Genomic DNA, 13,327 nt, shown 5'->3' on the forward strand with positions numbered 1-13,327 from the left:
ACTTTCAGTAGAGAAATTGATATTTCCGCCTTTTCTATGTAATTTCTCTCCACACTCTGCCCATTGTGGAGCAAACCCGGGTTGTGCTAAACAGCTGCAGGCGTTAACGTGACTCTAAAAAGAAGATTAGTTTCGATAAAAGTAACCAGGTTGATTCCAGGTCAGAAAGGAGAAAAACACTGAGGCCTAAGAGGTTAGAAGACTCTCTGAGTCTTGGAGGATTTAGAGGAGAGCGTGTCTGGTCATCGGCGTGGGCCTGAGGGCGGGTGGAGAGTCTTTGCGTCCACTACAAACAGGGAGCGGACTCGGGACTGGGAGAGGGCATAAACCGGGCAGATGGTCAGCACTGACCAGAGAGTGTGAGCACACAGGGGAGGAGGGAGGGAGAAAGGGAGGAGAGGATATCGGAGTGCCAGCTGTCCTCTGTCCTCCCCTGAGACGGCGAGGAAGAGAGCCACAGGCAAATCCTTCTACACCAGCCTCGTCTCCAGGGACACTGTGTTTGTGATGCTTTTAAAGGGTTATTACCCCCCAAAACAGATCATTTACCATCAGCTGTCGCTCGGTGAGCAAATACATTTATTTTTTCAGGTCTTGAAATATCCACATTCCTGTCTAAAGTGGATCAGAAAAGAGAAAGAAGGGCATTCTTATCTAAACTACTGCTAGAATCGGCCTTGGAGTTAAGTGACCATTTAATTCATTAAAAAACAACAAAAACCCCCAACTGTCAGTGTGTCTTCTCGTTATTGGCGACATTGTGACTGCGCTGAATAGAAGAAGACATTAACGGTATAATAATCATCTCGTATAGGGGGCGTACGTGTCCCAGAGGGACCACTACAGCTAACACCTGTCCTTCTTCACACTGGTCTCTTTGTGAGTGGATGGCGCCGTTTCCCAGGCAGCGCACGTCCTGACACAGCGTCACATGCCTCCGTGGTTCGGCCTGCATTCGCTTCCCTCTGTGCTGTGTAAAAGCCAAACTGTCTGCTGGGAATCAAATTGAGTTCAGGGAGAACACGAGGCGTCGCGGTTTCGAGTTTTATATTTCTGTCTGTGAAGCGGAGTTCTTTAGAGGACCCCAGGGCTGTTTTTGTGGCGTTGTTCTGCTCTGTTGGTGACCCTTCGCTGCCTGAACCTGCACCGGGCACACACAGAGGATTACCATATGGGAAGCAGAGTGCTGGGAGGGGAAACAAGGCGTGTGTTAACTCTATTGTTCCTGCTGCACCAGAAGAAGCAACGTGAAGAAAGAGAAGGGGAGGAAGGGTGGAGGGGGATGTGCGTCTGTCTGGCTGAATGGGGAAAATGCCATGTGTTAATGCGATCGTGTTTGCACGGGCGTGTGATCTCTCTCTCATGGCCTTTGTTTTTGTGTTTGTGTTGCAGCTGGGATGAACATGAGTCCGGTGTCACGGCTGAAGAAGACCTGGAGCAAAGTCAAAACAGCCAAGTTTGATATTCTAGAGGTGAGTTTGCATAAAAGAGATTTACTCAGGAAACGAGTGTTTTATAATCTCACTTTTAATAATTCAACTCAGTTTTTCCCACGCGTAGTGGCAGTGTTGTGGTAAACACTTGTGACAAATCTAGTTGTGGGTTTGCGGGGGAGCTACTGCTGTCGGTGATTTATTGGGTAAGAGAGAAAAACAGGGTCATGCTGAAAGCTTTTGCAAGCGTGGATCTGAGTGGGAGAATAAAGGGTTTGCTGTCCATGACTGAGATCGCTCATAAATGCAGAAAAACAGAGACTCTCAGAACTGAGCTGGTTGAAGCCTTTCTCTTAACCCTTTAAAACCGGTCAGAGCAGCACGCTCTGTTTTGCGTAACTACTTTTAAATCCCGGTAGCTCTGCAACCACGTGAGCTAGCACAATAATTTTTTTTGCATATGAAACCGGAGGAGTTGTACTTACATCTTATGTCATCAGCTTGTCCTCGGTCACAGTTTCCTTCCACATATAGTTTTGCAAAAACTGCATAAAAAGCACTTGCAGCAACAAAAACATAATATTCCAGAAACACGCTTTGCCGATCCGATCAGCTGTTCATAACACTTCCTACTTGGAATAGACGTCAGCGCAAACTTTTGCATGTCCGCCATGACCTGCCCGAAACAGGAAGTGACGTCATTTTCACGGAAATGTTTTTTTTTTTTTTTTTACCATCAGGGCCTCATGAGCCTATACTGGTGTTTTTAAAAGTTATCTTTGACTTTATGACTTTCTGTGTTGTTTCTGGGATGCTTAGGACTCATATTGCTGCTGGAAATAGTTTATTTTGATGCATATGCTGCTTTTTTGCAAATTTGCACAATAATATTTATTTTCGTTTTTCCTGCAGTGTATAAAAATTGGTGTATTTCAAAAATAAAACTATGAAGACACTCAAAATAAATTTCCTGTGGTGGGAAACTATTTTGTGCAACTTTTTTGTATTTACAGTTTTGAGGGATAAGCCTCTTAAATTTCTCTAACTAGAAATATATGTTAAAAAAACAAAAACGATTTTCAATTTTTTTGTAGTTTATTGCACTTTTTTGCAATTTATGTAATTACTATGCACTTAATGCAGACATATTATTAAAATCTGGGCTGTAATGGTTGTATTGATGTATAGCAACTTGAAATGCTCCCAAAAATGGCTCCACAGCATGTAAACATATAATATAAGCTCTGGTGGACTTGGTTCTATGGTAGGTCTTAAAGGGTTAAACCAAAGCACATGATAGCCTTTCCCAAGTTTAGTATGATTATATGGTAAAGCAACAGAATTTTCCTGGAACATCTGAGTCTGAAGGTTCAGTTTTAAGTCAGAACATGACAAGAACAAAAAATGAGCACCTATGATTGTTCTTGGTACATTCTGGAAGAAAAATAAGGGGAAATTTGGTGATTCTGTCGGGATCAGGTGGAAATAAATGGAGCCCAGCAGCCGGGAGGACCAGATGTTAAGGTGTAACTGGGTGTGCAAATCACGCAACCCTGCCTTCCTCCCCGAGGTGTGTGAGAAAACCCAGCATACCGCAAGACTACGTTCAGTGAGCCCAACGGGCCATCAGTCGGCCCTTTTGAAATAGGAGATCTGACGAGTGAGTGTGGGACGCTCTGCGAGACCTGAAAGGGTTTCAAAGACTCGAGTTCTTTAGGTTTTCTTCACGTCTCGCTGGAGATCATCCACGTCGTTCCTCTTCTGCTGGCTCTTGTTCCTTTTGTCAGCCGCACCCTTCTTGATGCTTTCCTTTTATCTTTATCTTTTGTGCCTCTGAGGATTTCTTTTAGGTGAATCCCAAACTTTGTGTTTGAGTTAATTTGCTGCTTAGTTTGTTCAAAGTCACAGACTCAATGGCATCGTCACCCCCCCCATGTGACTACATCCTATGTCACAATATTTGAAACTTGAGGATCCTTGGTCATCATGGTGAAAACTAAGACTAATAATAAAACCACATTTTATATAATTTTCACTGATGATGTGTTCGAGTTTCAGAGTTTCCTTCAGCGACTAGTATTATCCAGGCACAGAGTTCGCACGTCCACTGGTGTTAAGCCAAAACACATGTCGCCGGCTTTTTGGGCCATGAGATCCACTCACATTTCAGAGGCCTGTGCTCACACTGACTCTGCATTTGTCTCTCCACAGCACCAGATGGATCCTTCCAGCAATTTCTATAACTACAGAACAGCACTGAGAGGAGCCACGCAGAGATCAATCACCGCCAACAGCAGCAGAGAGAAGGTGAGGCCTTGATGTTCCCGCATTTGATGGTGGCGTGTTTACGGGAGATTGTCTATTCTGAATATTTAAATGTAATCTTAACTTTCCAACTGGTTCACCTGTAGCTCAGCTCCCATCGGAACGCCTTGTGGCGCGCAGAAAGAGAGCAAATTAAATATGGACGATGACATTTGAAGCGCAACATTTGTTGCATCGGAATCACAATTCTGGGAAAAGCTGCGATTCCGATTATTTATTTCTCTTTGCCAAAAAGATGACAGATATTTTCGTACTGAATAACAGACGTTTATTATTAGATGGACGTAACCATGGTGATGTCACACGTTGGATTGTGGACAAAGACATCTAATTAAGTGACACCCTAATAAAAATAATAAAGAATATTGCTCACCAGCAGTGTTGGTCAAGTTACTTGAAAAAAGTAATCAGTAACTAATTACTGATTACTTCCCCCAAAAAGTAATCCAGTTACTTTACTGATTACTTATTTTCAAAAGTAATTAATTACTTAGTTACTTTTTAAAAACATGATTTACAACCTGAATAGGTGATAAAGTGATAGATCTTTCAGCCCAATTCTCCTTTTTCTGCATAATCATCATACAAAATGTAATCAAATGGAAAAGTCTCTTTTTTAAACTTGTTTTATTAGTTTTAATCTTTTAACTTTATGCATCAAGTAAAAATTTAATTATATTCGTTTTTCTGAACGTCTCCCCTCTCGGAGGAGGGTGGAACAGCACAGTGGGTCACCTGAAATTAGTTCAACATTTAAACCTATTTTCTGCACATTCCAGCACATAAAATAAATTTTTTTTGTGTGTTTACACTCAGTCTTTCAAATAGATGCAAGTAAAACACAGCAGAAAATAAATAAAGTCAAAGACTAGCGGTCCTGTTGCTCTATTTTCACCTGTAAAGCAGGCGGAGGTTTACCCTGGTGCAGGTGTGCCGCGGTCAGTGGAAGAATCCGCGAGTTTCTCTGTGAGTTTCCCATTACGTCGTAGCTACTCGGTGCTTGTTTGGAAGTTTAGGGGTTTTTTTCGCTGTAAAAAGAAGTTTTCTTCCCACGCACAACGGACACTAATGTTTTTGTCACTTTTTATGGAATCAAACTCAAAGTAAGGTCAGTACTTCCACGCTTTAAACGCTGCACGCTCATACTCTCTCTGCACTCGATATATGATCCATTGTTGATCTGCACACAGCTGTTGTCACGAACGTCGCACTCGCTGACGTCACTGTCATGAGACATTCTCGCAAAACAATCACGGTTTTAGTAACGCAGCGTTCCTACGGGAAAGTAACGGTAATCTAATTACAGTTTTTGCAATAGTAATCCCTTACATTACTCGTTACTTGAAAAAAGTAATCAGATTACAGTAATGCGTTACTTGTAACGCGTTACTGCCCATCTCTGCTCACCAGAAGTGAACCCAACTTCAGGACAGGCATGTCTTTGCCATTGATCATTTAGTTAATATCAGGATGTAAATTTGTTTTTGTTTGTTATTTATTTTGTTAAGTTGGGCGTTTTAAGTCTATGAGGATTGGATTCAGCCTCAAGTGGCCAGTCAAAGAACTGCAGTTTTTGGAGTTTGGTGCGTGATACTGACACATCAAGCAGCCAGTGTTTATGCAGACCCAAGAGTTTGAACAGCTGGACATGTGAACACCAGACTTTGGTTTACAATTCACGTAAACAGTCAGAGACACTTACAGTGAACGGTGGCTCGGTGTCTTTACTATAAACCACTTGACAGCTGTCGTGACCTTTCAGTGGTGACGTGTGTCACAGCGTGGACGTATTACGCTTGACTGCAGTTATGTAAAAAGTGGAGCCCTTATCTCAGACTTTCTTCTCATGCACTGTGACGTGGAAGGAAGTGTTTGAGGCAGTGCAGAGAACCAAACCGGCGTATCTTGCAATCGTCTGCACAGCGTGTTCCCGTGATATTTACAGCATCAGCAGCCCCCGGGGAGGCGGGCGGAGGTTACATAACAGTGTAGTGCAGAGGGGACGCAGAGGTCAAGTTATGAGGGTCGAAACACGAGGAGGGTCTGAGTTTCTTCCTCTTCATAAATGCTTTGGAATGAAACGAAAACATGGCCTCCTGCCAGATCACATAGCGTTCTCTGCTGCTTCGACCCACCCTGACCGATCCGCCCCGAAGCTCGTGGGCTGCCAGACATCAGTGGTCAGCCTCTCGTCCCGTCATCATGTTTAAAAAAAGGTGTTTTTATTTAATGGAGACGAAGTGTACTGTCGATGTGTGTGCAGCTCCCTGTGGTTCGTGAGGGATGTCCCCCCCCCTTCTTTGGAGCAAAGATATGCAAACAGTCCAGTACAAGAGGTCAGGGTCATGAAATGGAAAGTTCCCAAGAAGTCTGGTATGTTCCTGCTTGTGACCTCTCCTTTTGGGGGGTCGGGGGGTGTTTATAGTGTCCGTCAGGCACTCACAGAGCTTCAGTCTGACGACGTGTGTTTCGGCGATTCTTGCTGTAGGTTTAACGATCCAACACTTGTTGCTATGTTGGCTCTTTTGCTTGAAATAACATGTTAACAAAATGGGTTAAGAACTTTTCAGACAGGAATCTCACTGAACCTGAAAAGAGAGTATTAGCCAAAGGTCTCAATTTTGCCATTTCTCCACAACAGTTGCCCATAGTGGACCTCATCACAGCCACAGAATCTGCCATTCGGATTAATAAATTATCACAGACAGAAGCAGAGCAAATCAGGATGAAAGTCTCAGCCACCCTCTCCAGTGCCAAAGTCCCTCCGTCCAACCTCACAATACAGGAAAAGAAGGCCGTCGCTTCCCTGAGCAAAGACCACAACATCACTGTTTTACCAGCTGATAAGGGAAGATGCACCGTGGTCCTAAACACTACAGATTACCATACAAAGATCACTACTCTCCTCAGTGACAACAATACCTACGAAGCCTTAAAGCGAGACCCCACAAGCAGCTACAAAAAGAAAGTTATAGCTTGCCTTCAAGACTTGGAAAAGGACAAAATCATTGACCGCCTTACTTATCACCGCCTTTACCCAGGGGATGCCATACCCTGCATTTACGGACTTCCAAAAATCCACAAGGAAGCTGTCCCACTCAGACCCATAGTCAGTAGCATAAACTCAGCCACTTATAACATTGCAAAACACCTTGCTACCATCCTTGCTCCTCTCGTGGGGAACACCCCACACCACATCAAGAACTCCACCGACTTCACTGACAAGGTCCAGAAACCTACCCTGGATCCAGATGAAACCATAGTGTCCTTTGATGTAGTCTCTCTCTTCACTTGCATACCCACCACTGAGGCCGTGGAGACTGTCAGAAAACGACTACAAGAAGACAGCTCCTTGGAGGACAGGACCAACTTCACACCCGATCAGATTTGCACACTGTTAGACCTCTGCCTCACCACTACATATTTCAAATACAACGAAGGCTATTACAGACAAAAACATGGCTGTGCCATGGGCTCCCCCGTGTCACCTATTGTAGCCAACCTTTACATGGAGGAAGTGGAAAGGAAGGCTCTTGGCTCTTTCAAAGGAAGAGTACCCAGCCACTGGTACAGATATGTAGACGACACCTGGGTCAAAATCAAGACACAAGAAGTGGAATCCTTCACTGCGCACATCAACGCTGTGGATAAAAACATCAAGTTCACCAGGGAAGACACGAAGGATGACTGTTTGCCTTTCCTGGACTGCGCTGTGCACATTGAAGAGAATGGCAACCTCAACATCGAAGTTTACCGGAAGCCCACACACACGGACCAGTACCTCCTGTTTGACTCCCATCACCCTCTGGAACACAAACTTGGAGTAATTAGGACCCTACACCACCGGGCAGAACATGTTCCCTCTAAGCCTGAAGGGAAAAAGAAGGAACACACACATGTAAAGGAAGCACTCAAAACGTGCGGCTATCCTAAATGGGCGTTTTTAAAGTCAGCAAAGAGGCACAGAAAAGAAGATCAGACACCAGCGAGGGAGGATAAGAAGGACAGGCGCAACAACATTGTCATCCCCTATGTAGCCGGTGTATCAGAGAAACTCAGGAGGGTTTTCTCCAAGCATGACATCCCGGTGTACTTCAGACCCAGCAACACACTCAGACAAAAACTGGTTCACCCGAAAGACAAAACGCCAAAACACAGACTTAACAATGTGGTGTATGCCGTACAGTGCAGCGAGGAATGCCCAGACCTCTACATTGGAGAGACCAAACAGCCACTTCACAAGCGCATGGCACAACACAGAAGAGCCACCTCCACAGGACAAGACTCAGCTGTCCATCTGCATCTTAAGGATAAAGGACACTCTTTCGAGGATGCCAATGTTCACATTTTGGACAGAGAGGACAGATGGTTTGAAAGAGGAGTGAAAGAAGCCATCTATGTCCACTGTGAGCGACCATCTTTGAACAGAGGCGGTGGTTTACGACACCAACTCTCTGCCATCTATAATCCAGTTTGAGATCCCTTCCCAGACGCCTTAACACCCACTCACATCCTGGGCCATCTGACCTCAGGAATTCGCATGATAAGGTGGGGCCAGGTTTCACAATGAAATCACCCGAAACTCTGGCTGATTGGGACCCACACCCAGTTCCACACCTTGGCTCAGGCGATTAGAGGATCATCAGGGGGTCCTTTTGTCCCTCTGTGGGGGGACACTCCCACTAGGGTTATATCTGGGACTCTCCACCATTTGACCTTAGAACTGAAGAAGCCTCTCGGATGAGAGGTGAAACGTCTTCAAGTAACTTAAAGAAGTCCAGACGCTTTTCTTTGCAAGCTCCTTTGACTACGATGACCTGGATGACTGAGAACCTTCACAGACATGTTAACAAAATGCGGAACAGCTGATCTAAACCAGACTCGGTGGATCGTGTTTGGTTGTGTAGCAACTATTGTGAGATATTTTATAAGGAAGAATGTGGAGACAGCTCCAGTTTGGACAAAGCTGCATTGTGTGCTCTTCTTCTAAGACTTGTTTTAATCAGATGGAGACAGTAAATTGAAAAAATAAAGGGACATAGTGTTTCCCTCGCCTGCAGTGCTATTTTTTGTATGTAAGAACTATTATCTTCTACACAGTTGTGCAGAATAAATATTGCCTGTACCATTAACGGTGTGACCCTCGGCTTGATGTAATGTTTACCTAGCTGCGTGCTTGTAAACAAAGAGAACTGCTCGACCGAGTATCGAGTAGGTCAGGGTGACACCTTAGGTTTAATGTTAAGGTTTAAAGTTTAATGTTTAACTTGATGTGGTGGTAAGGTCTGCGACAATGCTCGGGAAGGCACCCGCTTGGGTCCGAGCGATGCACTCAGGTGGATATACTGGAACCGTCAGGTATCCAGCTCTCCGTCTGCATGTCATCAACAGAGTATCATCAAGGCTTCAAAATAACATCCACGTGGATGTTATAAACCCGAGGTTTCCCAGCAGCACACTGGATCGTTACAAGCTTACAAATGTTTTCTTAATTTGTCAGTGGTTTCATCATTGCTCGTATCAACGTAGCTGTGGATTAATAGTTTGGACTGATTGCAATCCCCATTTTAAAGCGACTGTATTCGGTTGATTCAGTCGTCTTTTCAGTCGTCTCTATTACAGAAATGTTGCACATTTCATCAACTTGAGGTAGATTTAATTTTGCTACAAAATCCTGCCTCCCTTCTGCTTCCAGGTCTTTGACACCTTCTCATGTCCAGCTGTGAAAACGACTTCCTTTCAGCTCCTGCAGGCTTTTTTTCCTTAAACTCTCCGTGTGCGTGCGTGTGTGTGCGTGTATGACAACAGCCCTCAGATCACGCACACAGGCAGGCTCTTGTAAACATCCTGCCCCTGCAGACCCCTCGCTGTACTTGATGTTCTGACTTCGTTAAATGCAAGTCAGCTGCACCCAACTTTTGTCGAAGGATGGCGTGGAGACATAATCTCACACAAACAGGCGTGCAATCCGAGCCGGCCAAGAGCAGCTTTAGAAGGACACGAGGAACAAAAAGCACATGAGCGAGAGTCGCTGGCTTGGCTTGAAAAATGATTTTGTGGGAAGAACTAAAAACAAAGGGTGTGGGCGGCTTGTACAAGCACAACGTCTGACATGACTTTGCATGAATAATAGAAAGTGCAACACAAATGTAGGTTTGAAGAAGAGCTCAGTGTGTTGCTTTTCCTTCGGTTGCTCCTTTGAAAGCTCCATGAATGTTTAATGTTGGGTGGGGACAGTGAGGAGAGAGGTGGCAGACGGAGGAGTTTTATAGGTCAGTGTGCCACTTTACAGCAGCCGTCAGTATGAAACATGTTTTGCTTATGAGCCGAATCAGATGATAAATGTGAGCCAGAAAGTTGATAGAAACCCACCAGCTTACAACCTGATGGTGCGTCTTCCTTATTTCCTCCACATCAGCGTGTGTGTGGTGACCTAAATCATTAAAGTTATGGCAATGAATTATTTAAGTGGCTTTTAAGGGGAATTCTTCTTCTCTGGATAACTGACCTCTTTACCTCAGACTCACTTCCCCCATTTTTCTGTTTTTTTAGCTACAGGTTGTATTTTTACACCCTGCTACAGACTTCTGTAGATGGAAAACTCGCGAGTTTTCCTGTGTGTTTCTCCCGTGAAGCAGAGATCCTCTTTGTGAACCGTAATCCTTTTCGAATCGCTGTTTAGAAAAGAGCACACACCTGCGAGTCATAAGGAAATCCCCCTTATATCTGCTCGCTGATATTAAATCCCTTTGTGTTTCCGTTGCCCTGCAGATTGTCATCCCTTTCTTCAGCCTGCTCATAAAAGACATCTACTTCCTCAACGAGGGATGTGCCAACAGGCTGCAGAACGGCCACATCAACTTTGAGGTAAACTGAATGTGATATTTCCCAACGGGAGATTCCCCTCACGTGACTTTCAGTGTCAGACGGCGTCGTGATATTTACTACACATGGAAACACATTTTGGGCTGTTTACTAGCACTTCTCTAAAGACTGCTGGGAAATGCAGAAGTAAGGCTTGAGTGTGCAAATATCAGCTGTGTTTCCATGATGACTGGTGACCAAACGCTATTTCCACTCGTGGTTGGTCACAGCTACCCCGAATCAGACTATTTTCAGGACTGATTCTAACCTTGGAAGTAGACTGCTGTTGAACCACGCCTATATCCTGCCCTGTTATGAAATAAATACGTGTATTTGAACACATTAACACTTCTACCCATAACCTCATTCAAAGTCTTTTCATTTGAAACATGTCGATTCCTTCTGAATAACCAACCTGTGTCGTTACTGTTTCAGAAATTCTGGGAGCTCGCCAAACAAGTGAGTGAGTTCATGACCTGGAAGAAAGTGGAGTGTCCGTTTGAGAAGGATCGCAAGATCCTTCAGTACCTGCTGACCGCTCCGGTGTTCACCGAAGACGGTGAGTTCATTGAACGTTAAAGGTTATGTTTAGGGATGCACCGATACCCATACTGGTATCGGGTATCGGGCCGATACTGTAAAATGTGTGCGTACTCATACTCGTAAAAGTTAACCGATACCATGAACCGATACTAACTTATTTCATTAATCAGAGGGTGGCTTGTCATTTCTGTTGTAGTTTTTTAGATTGGCCACTAGGGGGACATCCCGCACTAAACAGGCACAGGGTTAGGTGAGTCAGACTGGCGGCTCCAGATAAAAAAGAGAAACTGGAGGCTGCTGTAGCTAGGCTAAACAAAATGTCAGCAGTGTGGAACAGCCAACTTTAACTCAGGTTAAAAATGTCAAGAGAAAATCCACGGGCAGTTAAAATAACAGAGGCTCTGACTCATTTTATCGCTCTGGATGACCAGCCAATGCCGGTCGTAGAAAACATAGGATTGCACCGTCTTCTCAGCATACTCGAGCTGCGATATGAAATATAATAAATAAACAGAAGTGTTTATTTATTATTCTGAAAGCTCGAGACAGTGCCAATAGTTCAGTGATATTTTGTTAAATTACAATGTGGACACTCTGCAATAATTTAACAGAAGTGCTTATTTTTCACTTGAAATTTTTTTGTGGTCATTTTTATTAAGATTTTATTTTTTATCGGCAGAGAATAAAATAAAACCTGTCTTCCAATTCATTGCATTTGTGTGTGTGTGTGGTAGAAGTATCGGTTTTTGTACTCTGTATCGGTAGGTACTCAGATCCAAGTATCGGTATGGTATCGGTTTGAAAAAACTGGTATCGTTGCATCCCTAGTTATGTTAAATAAAAAGGAAACCAATGTGTCCATGTTAAATATGAAGCTACAGACATTAATCAAGGCTTGGTTTGACACTTTATCTATACAAGTGAAAAATTGTGCTTTTCCTCCCCTGTGTAGCTGTGTAGTAACTTTTTTGGGGGGCACGTACCATTTGATTTCAAGTCTGTAAACATGGAAATAAATGGACAAAGCCATACATGTCAATTCAATTCAATTTTATTTATATAGCGCCAAATCACAACAAAAGTCGCCTCAAGGCGCTTCATAGATACAGAGAAAATCCCAACAATCATATGACCCCCTATGAGCAGCACTTTGGCGACAGTGGGAAGGAAAAACTCCCTTTTAACAGGAAGAAACCTCCAGCAGAACCAAGCTCAGGGAGGGGCGGGGCCATCTGCTGCGACTGATACATGTCGATACATTTACATGAGCTCAGAAAACACCTCTAATTATACTAAGATTAAAAACAAAGGAAGCAAACCTTGTTACTTTAAATCCCTAATAAGGAGAATTGTTACTTTGTGTCAGTAATGATAAAGCGTTGGTGTGGAATGATGTACACTGTGCCCTCCGCCTCTTTGTCCTTAATCATAATAATAGTGCAGAGACTAATCCTCAGATCCACACACACCTCGTTATCACCTCTCCTGCTCCAGCGCCACCGAGTCTCCTGTAATCCACTTCAAAGTCTTGTCACCGGCGCAGGCTCCTATCGCAGAGTTATCAGAGACTGACGGGGAGTAAAATCCTCCCGACTCTGAAACGCACTGTCTGAACTGACCAATCAGCTTTGAGTATCGACAGCATTTACTACAGAAAATAGTAGAGTGAGGGGGAAATGGGTTAAGGTGGCACAGCTTTGAATGATCTCGTTTCTCATTGCAGCTCTGTATCTGGCGTCGTACGAGAGCGAAGGTCCTGAGAACAACATGGAGAAGGACAGATGGAAGTCTCTGAGGTGTGTATGAACCCCTCCCCGTTCACTCTGCATGCACACACACACTCGCCCTCAGGGGCTTCGAGTCTTTCAATCACGGCTGTCGCCCCACATCCTCCGCCCGGTCTCCCCGCTGACCAGGCGCACCCGGAGGGATGTAGGTCACGCTGTGAGGCTGACCCCTCACGCTACTCAATAAATGCATTAAGCACACACAGAGGTTGTCATCGGTCTTCCAGGCCACGCCGTCGCTTGCACGCGCGCGTGTAAAGACATCAGTCATTTTCACACAATTGCATCTTATGTGCGCAATAACGCCATACCCTCCTGTCACACAGTACTGTGTGTGTGTGTGTGTGAGAGAAGATGGATGAGAGAAAAATGTCT

General features: G+C 44.3%; 1 protein-coding gene and 1 long non-coding RNA gene across 3 annotated transcripts in view; one reads left to right on the forward strand and one right to left on the reverse strand.

Moving 5' to 3' along the window:
* rasgef1ba (RasGEF domain family, member 1Ba) overlaps nt 1-13,327 on the forward strand; it is a 142,142-nt gene that overhangs the window by 125,923 nt on the left and 2,892 nt on the right. For both annotated transcript variants that reach the window (XM_085180304.1, XM_085180305.1), the window contains 5 exons: nt 1,393-1,472; nt 3,645-3,740; nt 10,530-10,625; nt 11,058-11,181; nt 12,889-12,961. In XM_085180304.1, the coding sequence (XP_085036430.1) occupies nt 1,393-1,472; nt 3,645-3,740; nt 10,530-10,625; nt 11,058-11,181; nt 12,889-12,961 (469 nt within the window). The remainder of the gene's footprint in view (nt 1-1,392; nt 1,473-3,644; nt 3,741-10,529; nt 10,626-11,057; nt 11,182-12,888; nt 12,962-13,327) is intronic.
* Nucleotides 1-13,327, reverse strand: part of LOC146506184 (uncharacterized) — a 351,963-nt gene that overhangs the window by 124,694 nt on the left and 213,942 nt on the right. The gene's annotated exons all lie outside the window — the stretch shown is intronic.

Source organism: Neolamprologus multifasciatus, chromosome 12 (genome assembly GCF_963576455.1).
Source record: "Neolamprologus multifasciatus chromosome 12, fNeoMul1.2, whole genome shotgun sequence".
In the NCBI taxonomy this organism is placed as follows: Eukaryota; Metazoa; Chordata; class Actinopteri; order Cichliformes; family Cichlidae; genus Neolamprologus; species Neolamprologus multifasciatus.